This window comes from Perca fluviatilis, chromosome 23 (genome assembly GCF_010015445.1).
Source record: "Perca fluviatilis chromosome 23, GENO_Pfluv_1.0, whole genome shotgun sequence".
NCBI classification, from domain to species: Eukaryota; Metazoa; Chordata; class Actinopteri; order Perciformes; family Percidae; genus Perca; species Perca fluviatilis.
This window is the reverse complement of record NC_053134.1, coordinates 22,613,089-22,632,375: the sequence shown is the minus strand read 5'-3', so window position 1 is coordinate 22,632,375 and position 19,287 is coordinate 22,613,089. Positions and strand designations below refer to the sequence as shown.

The window sequence follows — 19,287 nt, the reverse complement described above, 5'->3', positions numbered from 1 at the left end:
CCTACAATCTTCAGAAATAACTATGTCAGTATAACACTCATTATCTTGTGACTCTAGAGTAAAAAAAAACAACATTTGGTCAAGAAAAACAAATCAATACAATACACTGTCATCACTTTGATGCAAGACCAAGGGCTCAAAGTGAAATCCCTTGCCATGGATAGCCATTTTTTGTGCTGCAGGTAGTTGAGTGTCAGAAAAAAAAAAGCGTTCACAGATGCAATTCTGGTTAGAAGGTGTGTATACATTGGTTTGCTGCTGCTGTATCAGCACACGCTCTCAGGATAATATTTGCCAAAGACTCTCATAATATTTGCGAAGACTTTTATTATACTAATATGAGGCCTAACAGTGTGAAGAACAGAAGCAGGTCTTTAACTACGGCTGTGTAAAGTGCACGAAGACTTGTCTAACTCTTGATAGATGCACCAAAATATTAATGACCACACACAGGCACAAGTCTGATACACTAAAGAATATGCCCACATCTACGTGTCTATGGGATTCAGACAGTATATTGGGTTATATGTTGCGTGAAGGTCAAAAAGAGGAATGTGTATTTGACAGTATTTCTATGTTATGCTCACTCCCTCTTGTGGTTGGACGCAGGCTTACAGCCCTTTTAAAAGAGTCAAAAACAAGACAGGCTGTTTCCTCAAATGTATTATTTCAACAATACTAGAGCTACCCCAAATGTGACCCAAAAGATTAACAAACAAAAGGTAAAAGCCAACAAATCGAGCATTGATGGAGATCATGTTTGAAAGTACACACTTTATTGATTATTATGCCATGCACTGTGTTTGCCATTTTAGATTTGAAATAGTGTTAAGTGCAAATCTGCAACATTTCCTCGGTTTTTCAAATCTGGCAACAGAGACATGCCCTCTTTCACAAGCTTTCACATGAGACCTGTGATACTGGCAGACTATGAAAGTGGTGGAGACTGATGAGATGCCCTATCTGGATCAAAACCACCGGGCAACAGCAGGCCGAACACTGGTAATCTAAACTTCTTGACGAGCTTCTTGCCCTGCCCGTCACTTGAGTGTGTACTTTAAAGATTTCCCCATTTTCGCCGTGCCGTCATAAAACAAAACCTGACTGTATGAATCTTTGACCAAAACAGATACTTAAGAGGATGTACAAGTAAATCCGGCAGTCCACTAACCACAGCACAGAATCCACAAGAGGGCGCTAGAACACAAGAACAAGGTCCAAGCAGTGTGAGGGGTGATGTAAGACCCTAGCCAAATCTCCCCTCGAGTTTGTTTGTGCTTATGCATCCTCTCTTTGGTTTGTTCCTAATCTGTGGTCAAGGGAGCCCCAGTAGTATGACAGGACACGATCACGAGACCACAATGTCAATAAAGCATAACAAGACGATGTCCAACCGCACAGCCAGACTCTGATGACCTCTTGAGACAATGGCGGTCATTTTGTACTTCAGCAGTATTTAAAGAGCAACAGCAAGAGTCTGACGATCAGGAAGCTAACCTAGTCCGGGGTTTACCACAAGTACACCTGCTGATTTATAATCCTATCCAATCCTATGTGATCTACTGCATATTAAACATTCAATGTCGCAGAATTACAAAAGCAGCACAAAGAGAGAGGACGTAAACCTGAACACCGTGCAGGTTTGCGGCTGTGCATCAGTAAACAGACTGGAGAAGAGAGAGCATGAGTCACTGTTTCTCCACCAGGAGTGTCTGGGAAAGGTACAAGCTAAACATAACACTGACAGCTTGTCCCGGGGCTGGAAACATCCACAGTCAACCGTATGTTTTAAATTGTGAGTGTTGTCTTGAATCTAGGAAAACATAAACCGGGGTCAGGGTGTATCAGCAGGTGTGTGTTTGGGTCATCCACACAGTAGGTTTTCATTTCAGGCATGTAGCTAGTGTTTTTATCTGGAGCACGGTAGATTCAGTGAGCAGGGGGGAGTTTAGTGGCTTGCCCATGTTCAGTGAGCTACGTGGCTGCTTCTGCTGCACTGATCCAGTCTGTGACCTTTCTGTTATGAGACGGCCGCTCTGACCATTCAGCAACCAATTCATATTCATGTCTTTTATCAGGACTGATAGAATTGCTGCAGAGGAACTGGACTTTTGCCGTCAGCCTCATCACATAGAACTAGTATTACCAGAAAAGGGTTCATGAAAACCCTTACACTCTCTGAATCGCTGGTAGACTTTTAAAAGCAATTCTATGCAACTTTTGCTGAACAACTGCAACTGTGGCAGCTAGTAGCAATTTTGAATTAATAGTACATGTTAAAATGTAGTTACAAGTAGCACAAGAAGAGAGGAGTCATGAAGTCAACGAGCGGACTGACAAAACTGCTGACTGTACTGAACTGAGAAAGAAAGTGTTCTATTACGTATGAACTTATAAGCTTGAAAGAGGACAAACGTGTTATTTCTTATTTCAATTAGAAATGTTTCAAATTAAAACGCAGTCTCGCTTTAATGTGAAACATCTGCAGGAACTGTCGAATTTAATTAACAGAGGAAGAAAGACAAAGCAGGATCTAGCGTAGTATTGTGTTGATTAGAAAAGTATTTCTGTTCCAAAGTGAAACTAGGAGCAGCACAGTGCTGAGTATGGTAAAACTAAGGTATTATATGTATGTAAAACATGCTGTGTAAATGTACATTATGAATCTACCACGACGACATGTAAACATGGAGGAAGTACCGAGTGTAAATGGTGTAAACTTTACGGGGCAAATGGGAGGAAATGAGAAAACAGGGACTGGTTACTATAATATTGTAAAATATACTTACATAACAGGGAAATTAGAAATATAGGTCTGTCTGGAAAAATGAAATAGGGCTAGTTTTCTTTGTACTTGAAGTAAATAAAGACCTGGGCCACTATTTCTGAATTTACAGTGGCTGTTTTTGCCATACAACTTTGTTTGTTTCTCTTAAATATGCTTTTTCCATCTTCCTGAATTGGAATGTGGTGTGAGTGCAGATCATAACAAGCAGAGTTAATAAGATCATGTATGTATTATATGACGTCATAAAAAGAAAAAGGTGTAAGATATGAGTATATTTTCATCTCAATTTGATACTGAACAAACCAAAGCTGACCTATAAACAAGACAAGTCGGAAATTTGAAACCTCGCCTACTTGCTGTAAACAGTGGAGTGCAGAGGAGGTGTGTATCTTACCGTGTGTGTAGCTGACCCCCGGGCTGAGGGTAGAGGGGGTAGCAACGTGCTCCCTGTTGGGCGTTTGGAGGCCTGCCTCCTTCTCTTTCTCCTTCTCCTTGTCCCGCTCCTTTGCCTGGCGCTGGCTCATCCTGCCTGGGGTCAGAAGGACGGTGTCATCCCCGCACACTACAGCAGCTACAAGCAGCGAGTAAGAGCCACGGACACAGCAAGGAAGGGAGGTGAGAGAGGAAAAGGAAGGACATGAGAGGAAAGATCAGACATGTTACCATCTTACTTCAGATCAGGAAACCTCTACAGACAGCCCTCTTGTGGAGCACCTGCTAGGTGCAGCTTTCTGGTTCATAACCCAGTTTGATAACTTGTATAACGTTTTTTGTTTGTTTTTTCATCCATGTCTTACAATTGGAAAAAGAGGTGTTCCATGAATGCTGATAAGCTCAATATGTGTGCTTGTCTCTTATCACTCCACCTGGTTTACCTGGTGCTGATGAAGCAAGCAGGTATGCTATTCCTGGGAGCTCATTTGGTTTGGCAGAGGACCAAAATGAATGTATGAAATTAGAACACAAGTTTTATCTTGTGTAAGGACACGCTCCCTGATTTTGTTATATGGGAGCACCTAACAGTACTCCATGTTAAACTCAACACAGCTTGAGTACAAAAACATCAACAGTGAGCTGGGAGGAGATCTGGGAATTATTCTGACATGGAACTTCTTGGGTTGAGAAATTAGGTTTGCCAGAACATTTACCACAAGTGAAGATGGATTCAATATTATGTGGGGCTAATACTAGGTTGCTCTAGCCAAAATATCACTTCATTTTGAAGCTCGCTTGTAAGCTACGATAGCGGGAGCTATTGGTTTTTATTGGTTTTCAGGCCTATTGATTTATTTTGATTACAGCGAATCAGTTAGTCAGTATGAGTTTGGAGTCCCTCTTCAGGTGAGGGGTTGGCAAACAACTTCCTTTAAGTCAAGATATAAACTGAAGTGGATGTTGTTGTTTTGTTTTTTTTACACTATTCATTAGATGCCACTAGATATTGGTACAATAATGTTTTGCGAACAAGACATAGTGATCCCGGGCTTTTTGATGTTTAGGCTTGGTCTCTTTTACTCATCAGGTTTGGTCGAGGGAGCATTTGCATAATTTATATTTTTCCACATTAGCTGAGCTACTCCACATTCTTTTCACAAAGGATTATTATGGTACACAAGTCGTCATCAAAGTAATTCTTACTGAAAAGTCATTTTAATTGTGAGTTCAATTAAAAATTCACTAAGGGGGATGTGATTTTCTTTTCAATGTAGCAAATGAGTAAGATTCTAAACCCTGGTATCCTATATGCATATACACAAACACATATGGTAACAAAGATACTACATCATCCAGATCATAATTCAAGGGCGTCAGTGGCTGTCTATTTTATCAGACAAAAGTGTGTTTTGGTGGTGTGAAAATGCAGCTGTGTATGTCTGTGTGGTCTCGTAGGTATGGGTAAACCCTTAACACATGCTGGCCCACTTTCCCAACCGACACCAGAAACAGACCGTTTCAGCAGCAGTAGCAAAGAGGACAGTGGTCGAGATAGAACCATGGAGACAGAAACACGCATGGTGACACGCTTTCCCAAATTACACTGCTAGCTCACTCATGTCACAGTAGAGTTTAATCGTTTGAATCTCCACAACAGCAGTGAGAAACCAAGTGGCAAAAACACTCAAGAGTAGGTACTGTGTGATATTTAAAGGTCCAATATGTAATATATTTACTGCTATAAATCCAAAAATGACCCCAATGCGTCATCAGATATTAAGGAAACATGCTAAGTTGAAATTCTATCTTTTCTGACAACAATGCTAATGCCAGAATTTTCTCCTTTTGAAATTTCCGTTGTGTGACGGAATTTCTGTTTGCCTCAAAACAACTGCTCAGTTTGTCAGCCAGGCCGGGTTGCCAGATATAACTGTAAAAATGTAAACCCAGCACGCTACAGCTGTAACGTTAGTACAGCCATCAAAGCAGCAAACAAACTAACAGGATCAACGGAGATAGATTCTACCCGACCTAAAAAAAAAAAAAAAACTGCATGTTTCTAACAGCTGTGTGACCAGAGACGTAACAAACCCTGGGTAAATACTGGAGATGTATTTGAAAGATGGAGACAGCTTAGAGCCCAAAAGGACTCAGAGTTGGCTTATTTAAAAAAATATTCAGGCTGATTTATCACAGCTGCATTTTTTGTCATTTCAACATTTGTGTACTCACATTGAATTATATAGCTAGAGTACCCGAGTTGGTTACTGACAAAAACAACTGAGACACAGCCAGTAAAGTGATCCCGACTGGTCCTGGCTAACGCCGCCATGCTAACCCTGCTAACTGCTAATGTTACCGGAGGACCAGGCAAGCGGGCCACGGCTGTTTACAATGTGTAGCCTGTTCAGTGGCCGTAGCTGACAACGGTGAGTTATTTGAAGCCAAGAGAGGGGGGGCTGGAAATCGGGAAGAGAGGACCGTGAGTTTGCAGTGTGTTCAGCGATTGTTGCCATCATTCTAAGCCAATAAAGTGTGTTCAGTCGGGTGGAAAAGGACGGCAAGGTAGCGGTATTTTTAGCGGTTTCTACAATAACTCTAAGCCGAGGAAGTTTGTCTGTCTGCCGTGTGGAGAGGACGGCAAGGTTGTTGTGTTTTCAGCGGTTCCTGCTGTAATTCTAAGCATAGGAAGTGTGTCTGTCAGTTGGGTACAGAGCTCCGCCTGAGCACGGGCTTTTATGACTTTTTATGTCAATATAGCCAGCATCTAACGTTAGCTACTCCGCTGTGCTGTGGAGTAATGTCTGGCTATGTGAGACAAGCGTCTAGCAACATTGTTGTGGATGCTGCGGTCTCAGCCTGGCAACCTCTGTGAACTTTGGATCTGGGGAGGAGGGGGTCGGTGGAGACAACTCTCCAGTATTTTGAATTTGTACTCCAGTAACTATTTTAAACACTAGCTGTCAGTATTACATATTGCACCTTTAAGGAGGCAGTGGTCTATACAGACAGCTTATACAACTTGAAAAATGTGCAAGTACAAAGAAAGCCCCGAGCTAAATTAATGTAAGGAGACTGCATGCAAATGCTCCTGGCTGACTGGCTTACCGGAGGTGGCATGGTGCTCTCTCAACTCTGCATGGTGCTAGCAGGGGGAAAGGGTGGAGAGACAGAAAAAGGAAAAGAAAAAGTGATAGGAGAGGAACACAGAGACACAGGAAACAGAGAGTGAGATGGATTGAAAAAGTGTGTCAGAGATTTTGGATGAAGATTAAAGGAGGGGAAGGGGAGAGGGCCGTCCATCATGTGTTGTTGAGCAGATGTTGGCAGTGGTAGGTTTGCGTGCAGCAGGATGGACGATAGTGGGCAGCGTCAGCAACAGTAGCAGGAGCAGCAGGAGAAGCCGCAGCCACACAGGAGGACAAAAAAAAAAAAAAAAAGGAGGAGACAAGAGACAAGAACAAAAGAAAAAAAAACAGACATTAGTTTAACCAAAATGTTAACAGAGGACACCACCACAGGACACAAAACTGGCAACAGATCGGCAGAGATAATGATGTGGGATTGGGTAATACAAGAGGATTGAATGAACGGACATTGCCACACACACACACACACACACACACACACACACACACACACACACACACACACACACACACACACACACACACACACACACACACACACACACACACACACACACACACACACACACTTTGCACTAGCTTGCAAGAGCAAATGCTTATATTTCATCGGATCTGACATTTTCTGTTGCATTCATCCATAACTAAAACACTAAAATAGTAACGGTTAGCCATGTCTCTCTTTATCAGATGGGAGATGACTGGTCCACCTAAACTAGTACTGCAACTGATTACTATTTTCATTATTATTACTGAATTATTATTAAACAAGCTAAAAGTCCACAGCAAGCGGCTCTGTGAGGCAGGACTTTGGCACAGTGGTACTTTGAGCTAAACACTGACTAGCATGGCAACATCCTCACAAGGACAATGCTCGTATGCTGCTGATGTTTACAGCAGCAAGTAGAATGGTCAACATAGAGTCTATTTTACTCAAATACACATATGTCAACTTCATGGTGACACTAGAGGAAAAGTCAGAGGATACATCATCTATGAACCATTAATGTCCATCCATCTGATATCTCCCAGGATAAGGGAACATTTTTGACCTGCTGGTGGTGTAGAAGGAAAAGTCAAGGGATCACAAAAGTCATTAAGATTCATCCTCTATGCACCATAAGTGCCCGTACCAAATTTAATCGCAGACAATTGTTTTTATCTCTTTCATTTAAAAGAGGTGTTAGCACAGTGCCATCTAAAAAGTCCAACCCACAGATCAGCAATAGGAGCTCTCATTGGTCAGATGTTGAGCTCTGGCCCCACACACACCTCCACCTCTTGCTGCTAGGCAGACCATGGAAACACTTAACAGCTGGCCACAAACTAATAACTTTTGCCCACCATGGCCAACCTCTGTCCTGCAAGCAACACATCAGCAGCAGTAGAGCAGTAACCACACTCACGTTCACAATCACCTCTCAGACTCACAAACAACACATCGCAGAATAGTCCTAATCTCTCCATCCTCAGGAGGACATTTGGCTCGCTGGAACTGCCCATTTAACAAGATCCTAATTAGCACGCACTGGCAATCCGCACGGCTGCAGTGGATAGCGTGAAAAACCAACGTCACAGTCATACCTGGAACTACGACGGATTGTACTAATCCAGTCAGACGCAACACAAACGCAGACAGATCAGTAGGAGAAAGACAACGTCGCTGATTGGATATTGTTCAGTTAATCAGGAAGGGGAAAACTAAAAGCTAAGTTCTGATTGGCTAGGAACCTTAGAGCCACTGTCTGAGAGGATACACAATACGAAGAGCTGCTTACAACAATAAGACAAACGGATTTGGAAATAGTCACTGAACATCAGAGGTCAATCAACATGGCTTTGTGGAGAGGCAGCAACAGAGTGGGTTTCTAATTTAATCTTGGCTCAGCTCATTCTCCCGTAGTGGGAAAGTACAGTTACACTTTGGCCACTCCCTCTGAATGGCAAAACACTGACCTACAGTCAGGGGGTCATGGCGGTTACAGACGTGTGTGGCTGCAAGGCTGGGAGGATTCCTAGATAGTTCGTCCAAAATAGCCCAGGGATCCAAATCAACAATTTTCTGCTTTTGCCAACTTGTATGATAATGCTGCCATCCATGATCACAGTGAGTCTAATCCCAAAACAAGACAGATCACATTCTGTTTGGTTCAACAAGAGACAAACTAGGGCTGAATGATTTGGGGAAAAAAGCTAATTGCAATTTTCCTGACAGATATTTCGATTCGATTTGTGATTATTTTTAGCCACACGTTGCACCTTCTACGATCATGTTCAATAAAGTAATAAAAAAATTTAAAATGGAAAAATCCACTGAAAAAAAGCACATTTCTGTAAACAATCTGTGATATGTAACATTATTCCAGCATTTATCTTGTGAAAAAAACTGTAAATATAATAATGAAAAGTTACACCAAACATTCAACTAAATATTTCACATTTGATTAATCGCGGTCTTCACGATTAGCTAATCGCATTCTTTCAACTCGCTAACAACAATAACAAACTCATGGCAACTATTGCCAATTTCCATTGACTGACAGACTGACGCTTGAACCCGGCTCGGATGCTCTTTATGAAAGCCTCACCTGATGATTAGTGCTGATTAATTATGCAGATGAGTGTGTAGGAGTGGGGAGGAGACTGTCAGAAGGGCTATGAATAATCTTAAAGTGTCACTAAAATTATGACAAGCAGCCTGAGAGGATTTTTACTGGAACAGTGTAATGAGAGACACTGTTGGATCACTGCATGTGGCAGGCCTATATTAGCATTTGAAAAGCACTCTTAACTATACATTGATCAATCAAGCTGTGGAGGCTGGTGGGTGACTCAACTGTAGGGGTGGAGGGGTACAGTAGATCTAAATGCATGACAGGCCAATCAAAGGGTTTCTTTCTGGTTCAAGTTTGACTCATTCAATGGCGTTGAGATTCTCCTGACGGCACAGAGAATCAGAAATGGAGGAAAAACCTATCGTCGCCGTCTTTGGGCACCCGGAGCTCTAAGACTCAACTGTACAGAAACAGAACAAAGAAAGGACGGAGGTTGGAGAAAAGTGAGCGAACCTTTTATTTTCACAACTTACACGGTAACACTTACACACTTACACATTTGCTACTTGATTCCAGCCATCGGTTGTACTTCACTACTGTGAATATTCACGACCTACAAAGGTGAAAATTTTGAAGACATTACGCTGCTGGGCGGGGGGGGCTCTAGACGATTTTAAGACGAAGACCTACTTGAGAACGTCATTGCATACGTCGTCAGAGAGGGAAGGGCCTAGGTTTTTCTCCCAAGCTGCAGCAGCTAATATGAGGGCCACGTTTCAGGCCTGATATTAAATCACAGAACTGATACAGGATCCTTTGGTTAATGGGTTGAAGGCGCTGCACCAGATCAATAAAACTGGTGTCAGGTGCCTTGGGAAAGCAGGATATTTGAGACAGCCTTTGCACAGTGTCGGGTCTGTAAATATCAACACAAGTGGGCAGGTTTAGACAGCTGATCGAATGAGGCGAAGCAGTTTTAGGCTCCAGACGCTTTTGATACAAGTCATTTGCCGCAGAGAATCTAATCCGACCAGTTAAATATGCTTTTAAGGCATCCCAAACTGTTATGCAAGACAATGAAGAAGAGTTTGGGTTGAAGAAAAAAGCTTTTTGCTCCTCCATTTATGTTACATAACTCTCATCAGACAGTAGAGTTGCATTGGAACACTGAGGTCTCTTTATACACGAGATACCAGAGAGAGACAGCATCAGCTACAGAGAACATGATCAGATATAACAGTACTTATGATATGAAGCACAGGAGCGGACCTGGGAGATTACTTTATTAATAAATAAATGTATTAATGCAAGGAAAAAAAATACATTCAAATGTTAAAATAATATCACCGGTACTCAATAATCACAGTCATGTTAAAAGGCTTTCCCAAGGCTGTGACAGGTAAAATAGCACTCACACAGCAGGTCTGATTAAGGACACTGGGAAAGATGACAGCTGACAATCGTGATCTTTGTTCCATTCCCAGTCCCACACATGTACTCTTATGAGCTTCCCAATGCATTATTCTGTCAGACAGCGGTTAGACTACCTGCAGGTAGTGTGAGCCAGTTTTAATGTAAACCAAGCAGCAGGTCTGAGACAAACCAGGAGTTGAGCAAGCAACGGCACCAGGATGTTAGTGAACGAGGTCACAGATGTGCATGTATGAGTGTCCGACTCAGCAGTGATGTCAAAAACTGAAAATACAGAAAATGGGGCTGGACATAATAATAATAGCTTCATTTATATAGCAAAAACATGGCTTGTATTGCTGCAATACAGGATGGTGAGAAGCCTGCTGTGTTTGATTTAGATGAAGTCTGATGATATGATTTAAAGAAAATAGACTCACACATTTAGTTTCCAAAGAGTCTGTTCTACCATGAAGGACAAAACCTAAGTAATTAAATGAATTAATCACTGCAATTGGATCACTGGTTCACCTCAAACCCCCTCTCTCACCCCCTCCACCATTCTTTCCATCAGGCGGACTGTACAAAGTTCCACTGGCACATTATAAAACATCTTTCATCCCCTCAGCAATAAACACTCTGAACAACATACAATAGACAATGCAAAGCTGCTGTTTTGCATGTTTTCAAATGTGTGTTTGCTTTAAATGTGTGCTTTTAGTGAGCCTGTCACTGCTCTGGGACAGACAATAAAGCTATCTATCCATCCATCCATCCATCCATCTATCCATCCATCCATCCATCCATCTATCCATCTATTTATTTCAGATTCTAGGTCAGTGTCACAGCATTTTTATTCATATTTGGTTTGGTGAGTTTGTGTAGCACTGCATGTATGTCAGACAACCATCCCTGAATTAACAAAGGTAAAAAAACGACGACAACAGAACAGCGTCATCGTAATCTCCCGGTGTAGTGTGGTTGTTCAGTTCTGCTTCGGGGGGGGGGGGCTGAAAAGCTGCTATTTTAGAACAAGGCCATATTTTGCTGTCTGCCTTTTCTCTGGCTTTCAGACCAAAGCCAGCAGCCTGCTGTGCTGTCATGACGATGACATTGACATACAAGGACAGTGGAGGAGACGCTCTCAAATAAAACTGAAATATTGCACCGTCTGTCTGAAGCAGGACCATAAAGCAAAAGAGAGGGCAGTAAAGGCGCACAACCAGTCGTGTTTTCTTTTCATTTTGAGAGAAGCTAAATTGGCGAGCCACTTGGAAGGTTTTAGATTTGGTTTATTTAACCTGTACAAATAGCAATTTCATTTCCAATATCTGTGCTTTCATCATCATAATTTACATCCCCCTTTGCTTCTGATTGCCACATTGCAAACAACTGGTGACAAAGGGACTGCTCGTTAGGCTAATTAGTGAACAACTGTAGCTGACAAGATAACCACTAACATGCTAGCCAGCCGGGAACATGCTAGTGCTGGTGAGTCACAATAGCTCCCTGAGTTCGCGGTGTTCTTTGTACCGCGCTGTGTGCTCCGGATTCTTATTTCCATATTCATTTACACACTTGCACATACAGTACATTCTCTCCATTGCATCCCACCTAGTATAGCACCTAGTATAGTCCGTTAAGATTGAATTAGAATCAACCCAGAGACAGACTAAGTAATTACTAGCCTCAAAAACTCCTACAGGAAACACTGCCGTAAACATCTCCCCCTCTCTCTCTCTCTCTCTCTCTCTGAAAAGATGAAGAGTGCTTTTGCAGGATAAAATGCCATGACATATTACATAATGTTTAAACATCACTCGCAGCACAATTCTGACCCAGTTTCTTCTTAGTAGCAGGGAAAGAAGAGATAACAACAGCTTTTTCCTCATTTTTTTTTTATATCTGAAGGGCACCTTTTGCCATTTATTCAGCTAAGAATTAGAACATGTTGATATGAAGGTAAAACCTAAATGCTGGTCTAATACTTAATGGACTGTCCCTATATATTTAGATATAGATAGCTTAAAAGAAAATAAGGTAACAAATCCTCCACCCCAGTCTGTGTACTGTACAAATTGTTATAGTAGCCTATGAATACATTTTGTCATGAAAAAAGATTGAATACTGAGAAGAAAAGATAAAAGGTAATGATATAAGAAGAGACTCAAAGAAAACATCGTCTTTCTACTGCAGGTGCCAGACTGCTGCTGAGCAGCTGAGTCATCACTGGCAGTTATTTCAGTGATGGTTACAAACATTATTATTTATCCGTTTGTTTACTCTGTTGTATACTCGTCATACTGTATGCTTGCTGCAAATAAAGATGGGTAACAAATTAATGGAAAAAAATTCCAACATAAAGTGCATTAGTAAGGGGCTGTTCCACGATCGTCCAGAATAGCTTCAGTGCTTGGTGTCGTAGTTTCTCCAAGTCTCTGAACTCTACTGCAGGGAGGAACAATGGCTGTTTCCTCATTTGGTGTTTTGATGTCTGTCTAACAAGATATTCCATCGATCTAGTGACTGTGAAGGCCATAGCCTGTGAGTCACATCATTTTCATACACAAAACTTTGAGTTAGCCTCATTTCCTGCATGGAAGCATCTTCCCGGGGCTTTGAGGCTCGGCAGCTACGTGGTGGTGCCCCTCGCCTGCCACAGGCTGCGGTCAAGTGAGCCCAGCTGCCAATTTGGATTTTGATGCTTGTCTATTTGTGGCATTACGGTACGCATGCTTGAAGCAGCCAAAAAGGACGAAGAAGGATTTTTCCCATTTGATATACCAAGTAAAATCCAACAATAATACTATTACTGTACTGCTTTTTTTATCAAAAAAAAAACTAAACATTTCCTCCATAGGTTAGCTGACATTTCCAAAGATTCATATGGTTTTACTGTAAAGCCTTTTGATAGATTTAAAGGGAAAGTCACCTAAAATTATATTACAATAATAACACATAATTTCCTCATATTAGAATTTTCATTAAAAAATTCCTTAATAGGTTAACGGAAAGTTACAATGGACTCCTGTTCAGGATGAGCCCGACTATAGTCATATCGAATTTCATGTGATTTTACTGTACAGTTTTTTTTTTTTTTTATTAGAAAGGGGAAGTCAGATTATTATTTTTTTTTTTTGATTATTTTTCGGGCATTTCCGCCTTTAATGATAGGAAAGCAATGAAAGGGCGAGAGAGAGGGGGAAGACATGCAGGTGGCCCAGTTGGGGTTCATCAAGTCCCAGCTTGCATCCCAGTAGCACCAATCCATGAGCTTGCCCTCTTTATCTAAAGCACCCTGGTGGCTTTTCTCTCAGAGATCAGGCATTTTATAGTGTCTCACAAAAAAGGCCATTGAACTCCTCAAAGTTAAATTGTCGGAAATCTGTGTCGATTAACTGCTCAACATGTTTATGTAAAATGGTGACAAGCTATTGTGTTGTTATTGAGGCTGTGCCCTGGGAGTGCCAACAGCCAATTTAGGTTAATAAGAAAGTCTCCCGCCTACCACACACTATAATGAACTTACTCACAACAGCTGTTGTGACACTGGATTAATCAGTGGTATATACAAAGCCAAGCCAAGCGCTTTGTTATTTCTGAAGCCAATTAGTTATTATTATTAATTACTGTGATTTGTCTGTTTAAATCTTTATTTACGTGGCATATATTAACAGTAACAAAATAAAGCCAATCTAAAGTGTTTGGCCTATTTCCAAGAGCTTGAAAGTTTGTTAACAATTTGAACATTTTCCTCACAAAACAATTGCACACTTCCTGACAATTGTAATCCATCTAATTCAAATACCTGGAATTTGTATTCCCTACCAAACCCCACTGCAAATAAACGGAAAACAACTAAGTTTGTAGTTTCCAAGAAAACCAAAGCACATGACGCTATCTTGTTTCATTCTCTGTGCCTGCCCTAATTAGGCAACTTGATACATGCTGTCCTCTAGAGACGTCCTAATCAAGAGTTTTTGCCTCAGATGCTGATCTTATAAGTGGCGATCAACATTACTGAAAGGACTAGGCCTAATTCTCTGAGAAGAAGAATTATCATCGGTATCATGAGAGAATGTCAGCCTTACTTCCTGCATGAAGATAAGCACAAACTGTAAACTCCTGACATCAAAACAAGACAGATAGGAGCTTCGGCTGGTTTCAGGGAGGCATTCATACTCCTCTTCAGGGTTCTGAGAAAACACGAGAGTAAACTACAGCACACGTTAGAATCAAACTGACCCGGGTTCAGGTAACAACCTGAAAGTTAACTGAAAGCTAAGGTCACAGTTTTATAGAAATGTTTCTCATTAGTGAGAACTTATTACCACAAACAATAAAACATTATTCTAAGATATGACATAAAATTGACGGATGACTTCTACACAAACACACAGTGTATTTTAGTTGTTTTACAATCTTGCTCTATAATTAACAACAAAATTACTTTGTGGATTGTAGATTGCTCAAAGTAATAGAGTACAAAAAAAAGTGTATTCATTAGGAAAAAATAGCAACATAACAGAATTTGAGAGTCTGGGCCAGCATGAGGTGGTGTCAGAATGGCTTCATCCATCAAACAACTGACACATCCATCAGCACGAGGTGGGTCCATGGCCAAAGCCTGAGTTCAGGCAGGCAGGGGGGCGACTATATGAGGTGCAGATCTTGGGAGCTGCCCATATAGTGGCTGATTTACAGCTGGGGTGGAACTGCAACTCGACCATAAATAAAAATGTCTAATCATATGGGCCCAGAGAGTGTGGCCAGAGTCGGCTCTGTTGGCCAAGATACTGTCCAAAGGAGGACCTGAGCCAAGGCAGTAAACACTATTCACTGCTCACTCATTTTAAAAGTAGACAGGAAGGTAGTAGTTACAATCGTGCAATCTATCAGAATGAGCAGCCTTTAAGTCTATTCAAATGTCTGTGTTGACTGCATAGACAGACAATAGGCAGATGGAGAGCAGATGAGGAATTACTGAGTTTACATTTCCTTCCTGGTGCATACACATTTTTTTTTTTTCATAAACTGTCTAGAACAGTGGTTTTCAAGTTCAAGTTCAACTTTATTGTCATTAAGATGCACTGAATTTCACTGCTCTGTCTACCTCCCTGCAGTGCACAGAAAAATGACAATGGATACACATGAGCACATATGCATACACACGCACCCCTTCATGTGTGTATGTATGGTATCCACACGTCATACATGGACAACATAGACAAAAACTCACCCACATACATACAGTTATGTATGGGCTAATCGATAACATGCATACATGAAACTCCTCCTAGAGGACTCAAAAAGTTTTTATCATCAGACACTTTGAAAACCTAAGTTTTGGAACTACAGTTCCCATCATTTAAGAGATGTAAACAGGAAGTATAATTATTCTATGGAGTAAGTTAGTTAGCTATGGGCTACACTTTGAGCCCTGATTCTTAGCCTATATTTGTTTACATTTTGACAAATTGGCACCATTAGCGATTAGCAGCTGCTGTTTGTAATGTACCCATACATTACAACTACCACTGGATTATTGAAGGAACCTTTTAAACACAGTGATTCTCAGACAAGTCCTGCAAGTTATAAGGAGGTTTTTCGTCTATGATAGCAGATTTATGGCCATTTAGTCATGATGGCCATCAGAGATAATGATATCCTTAGGAACTAGAAGTCACAGTATAAAAATATGTGTATCATGTCTGTGTGTTAAGATGTGACTGAGCTATGACTAAGAGAGCGGAGTCGCTTATTTGACTCAAATTGCAGCAGTTCACCTCACGTTGTAGCTTTGCCTCACGTCTCTCCCTCTGCGTTTCCCCCCTTCAACTATCCTGTGTCTCCCTGGGAAGCCTCACAGTTTGGAAACCTCTGGTCTAGGACAATATAATTTAAATATGCACAAATCTAAAAAGATTGATAGTGTATAAACATTTCCACCTAAGACATTACGGGCTATAGTTACAGCTCCTTATTGATTTACATAAGAATGATCCCTCAATGAATTCTATACAGTGAGGAAGCATTATACAGATATTAAATGTGAGAGAAAGTGAGCACTGGTATCAGATTGGTACTGCTATGCAGATACCGTGAGTTTAGGTATCGAAATCTGTGTCGAAGTCATGGTGTAAACATGTAGGCCTACACCAATACTTCTTTTTACTACATCTTATCATTTGCTCACTAGGGGGTCATGAATGGCCACTTAATAAAAGGATCCTTTTCTTATTGGTATTCAAAAGAATACTAAGAAACACTTTACAGCTAATGGCTCTAAAAGTTGTTATAATATAAAATATAAAATGTGTTGGAGTGCTGAACTACAATTAAATGTAGAGTATTTTACTTCTGCTACGGCACAGAGAGAAAAGGAAATCTGTCCATGTTTTATCTTTCATCAAGAAGGAGCTTGGGGGTGGGGAGGAGGATTTTGGCTCGACATTCGACCTCACACAGGCTGCAGACAGCATTTCATTAGACTGGAGCATTTCAAAACCGGTGAAGTGGGGGGTAGCTAGATGGGTCGGTTTCATCACTGCAGGGGAGGTTTGGGGCTCAGGGACAGGGTCAACATGGAGGTGACAGGGTAAATGTCCTTAAGAGGAAGCAGCACGGTGGCAATATTGGAGATCTACAATGGTTGTGATGGAGGAATCAGGTTGGCCACAACAACTTTAACTATAGAATAATGAAGTCAAATGCGGTTTTATGGTTACTTTCATTGTATATACTATTAATATAATAATATTATACTACTAATGCTTTACCAGTCTCGGCAAGGCAAAGCTGTGAGCTAGGCCATTGGCCAACTGCAATTTAAACCTCAAACGAGGAGGAAATGGAACCACAGGCTGATCACAGCTGGATTTCATTCTTGTTAGGGATTTGGATATCTGAAGTGCCCGACAAAAAGTTTCAAACTGGGTAACCGTTAAATGTTTTTATTTTATTTTTTTTTGGGGGGGGGGGGGTTTGTTGTACGCAGACTCCTAACAAAAACTGCTGTTGTGTGTATATTTATCAAGGTTGGAGACAGAATTCAGTGCCACTTCCTCGTAGGAGCTCCTGCTGAATAACTAAAACCTGTTTGCCTTGCATTTCATCATAAACTAATGCAGAAAGGATCCAATTACAACATATACAATGAAGTATGGGAGCGGTGGCCTGCTAATGCTGCAGTGGAGACAGGGCTGAAAAATTAGCACTAAAAAGATCTTATATTCAAAGTCTTTACAATACACTCCAGAGTACCTCTGAATCAATGCCCACATCTACACAACATGTTTCCTTGGTTGGAGAAGCAACCAGGCCGATCAGAGTTTTGCTGACCGGATTGAAGTTGAACACATCATCTACTTGTGCCAAAGCCAGAAAAACGACAACAGAAAAATGGCCGCAAACATGGCAACAGGCATGGCTTCTCCTCAACCAGTTGCGCCATATGCTGATTATTGTAATATTGCTTCATTATTAATTATCCAATAATATATCCACATACCTTTACATACCTATGTACTTAACTTAGAAACATTTTGAATTCGGGACATTTACTTTTAATGTGTTTTTAATTTTTTAATTTTATTTGATTAGGACAATGCACATTAATTTCTGTAAATGTGCCAGTGTTAGCCAGTCGGCTAATTTTCAACTGTAGTCCTAGTTACCTAACATTAATGTCTTTATGGTGGGAAGAAACTGGAGCACCTGGAGGAAACCCACGCAAGCACAGGGAGAACATACAAACTCCACACAGAAAGGCCCGGGACAACCTGGATTTGAACCAAGAACCTTCTTGCTGTGAGGCAGCAGTGCTAACCACTGAGAGCCACCGTGCTGCCTGTTTTTGACATTATTGTTTTGCTACTTTTGAATAGGCTACTTGTTCCACCATTGAAATCAGCCAACCTGAATACAATCAGTCTAAATAATGAAATAAAAACTAAATAGCAATCGGTTTACCAGGCTATAATTTTTTTTATGCATTACACACACGTTTCGGTGGTCACTAAAGATCACTGTGTAATATCATTTGATTTCGTGTTCAAAAATGATTTCCTGTGCTGTTGCAGGAAGCAGCATCAAGCCTAAACTCCAGACACCAGCAGCTGCTCAGAATGAATGAACACAGGTTATCAATCTGATTACACTCACTCCGGACCAGCTGCCTGCACCCCTGTGCTGCAGCCAACATTCCTGCAGTCTCTTTATGGGCAAAAAAATAAAAAACAACAACAACACAATGATTCCTGGAAATTACGTAAATTGAAGTTACGTAAATCCCAGCAATAAATAATTGGGTAATTTGCCTTTATTCCAATGACCCACACACATGGTCAGACATTTAGGTAGCAATTAGGAATCTTGTTTAGCATTTATGCTGTTAATTTATATGATAGCCAGATATATATATATATATATATATATATATATATATATATATATATATATATATATATATATATATATATATATATATATATATATATATATATATATATAAAGAAGTGCTGTACTTTAAACGCTTCACTGGGTTTTAAATTGGACTTGAGAGCGCTGCATTAAGCAGCTATCGGGTTTCTATAATGTACTTGATTTTGCTCCTTCCTCTGTTGCAAGCAACCAGAGACGGACCTCCCCTCTCTGCCATTAGCCTTGATTAGAGCCATGGTTTGGCTATCAGCCTGCAGCAGTCCAACCCGTTCAGACACATTCAAAGATCTCTCTGAAAAAGGACTCTTAAGCAACTAAGAGTTTGCCAAGCTGCTATCTCCACCACGCTAATAGAAGCAGCGTGATCTCCGTTAGGTACACATGAAGCTCTTGAGCAAAGTGTGGCAGTGAGTGTTGGCCTTCATTCAGTGACAACATACTGAGCAAACAACAAGCTGGAGTGGAAACAACACAGTAGCCTCTGTGTGCAAGTGTGAAACCTTATCCCAAA

At 40.9% G+C, this 19,287-nt stretch overlaps 1 protein-coding gene across 11 annotated transcripts in view; it reads right to left on the bottom strand.

Moving 5' to 3' along the window:
* The window catches only part of osbpl8 (oxysterol binding protein-like 8), a 100,372-nt gene that overhangs the window by 42,819 nt on the left and 38,266 nt on the right, over nt 1-19,287 (bottom strand). For 8 of the 11 annotated variants that reach the window (XM_039792120.1, XM_039792119.1, XM_039792125.1 and 5 more), the window contains 2 exons: nt 6,332-6,368; nt 3,183-3,359 (listed from right to left, as the gene is read on the bottom strand). In XM_039792120.1, the coding sequence (XP_039648054.1) occupies nt 3,183-3,359; nt 6,332-6,368 (214 nt within the window). The remainder of the gene's footprint in view (nt 1-3,182; nt 3,360-6,331; nt 6,369-19,287) is intronic. The other 3 variants (XM_039792130.1, XM_039792131.1, XM_039792132.1) reach the window with 1 other exon arrangement.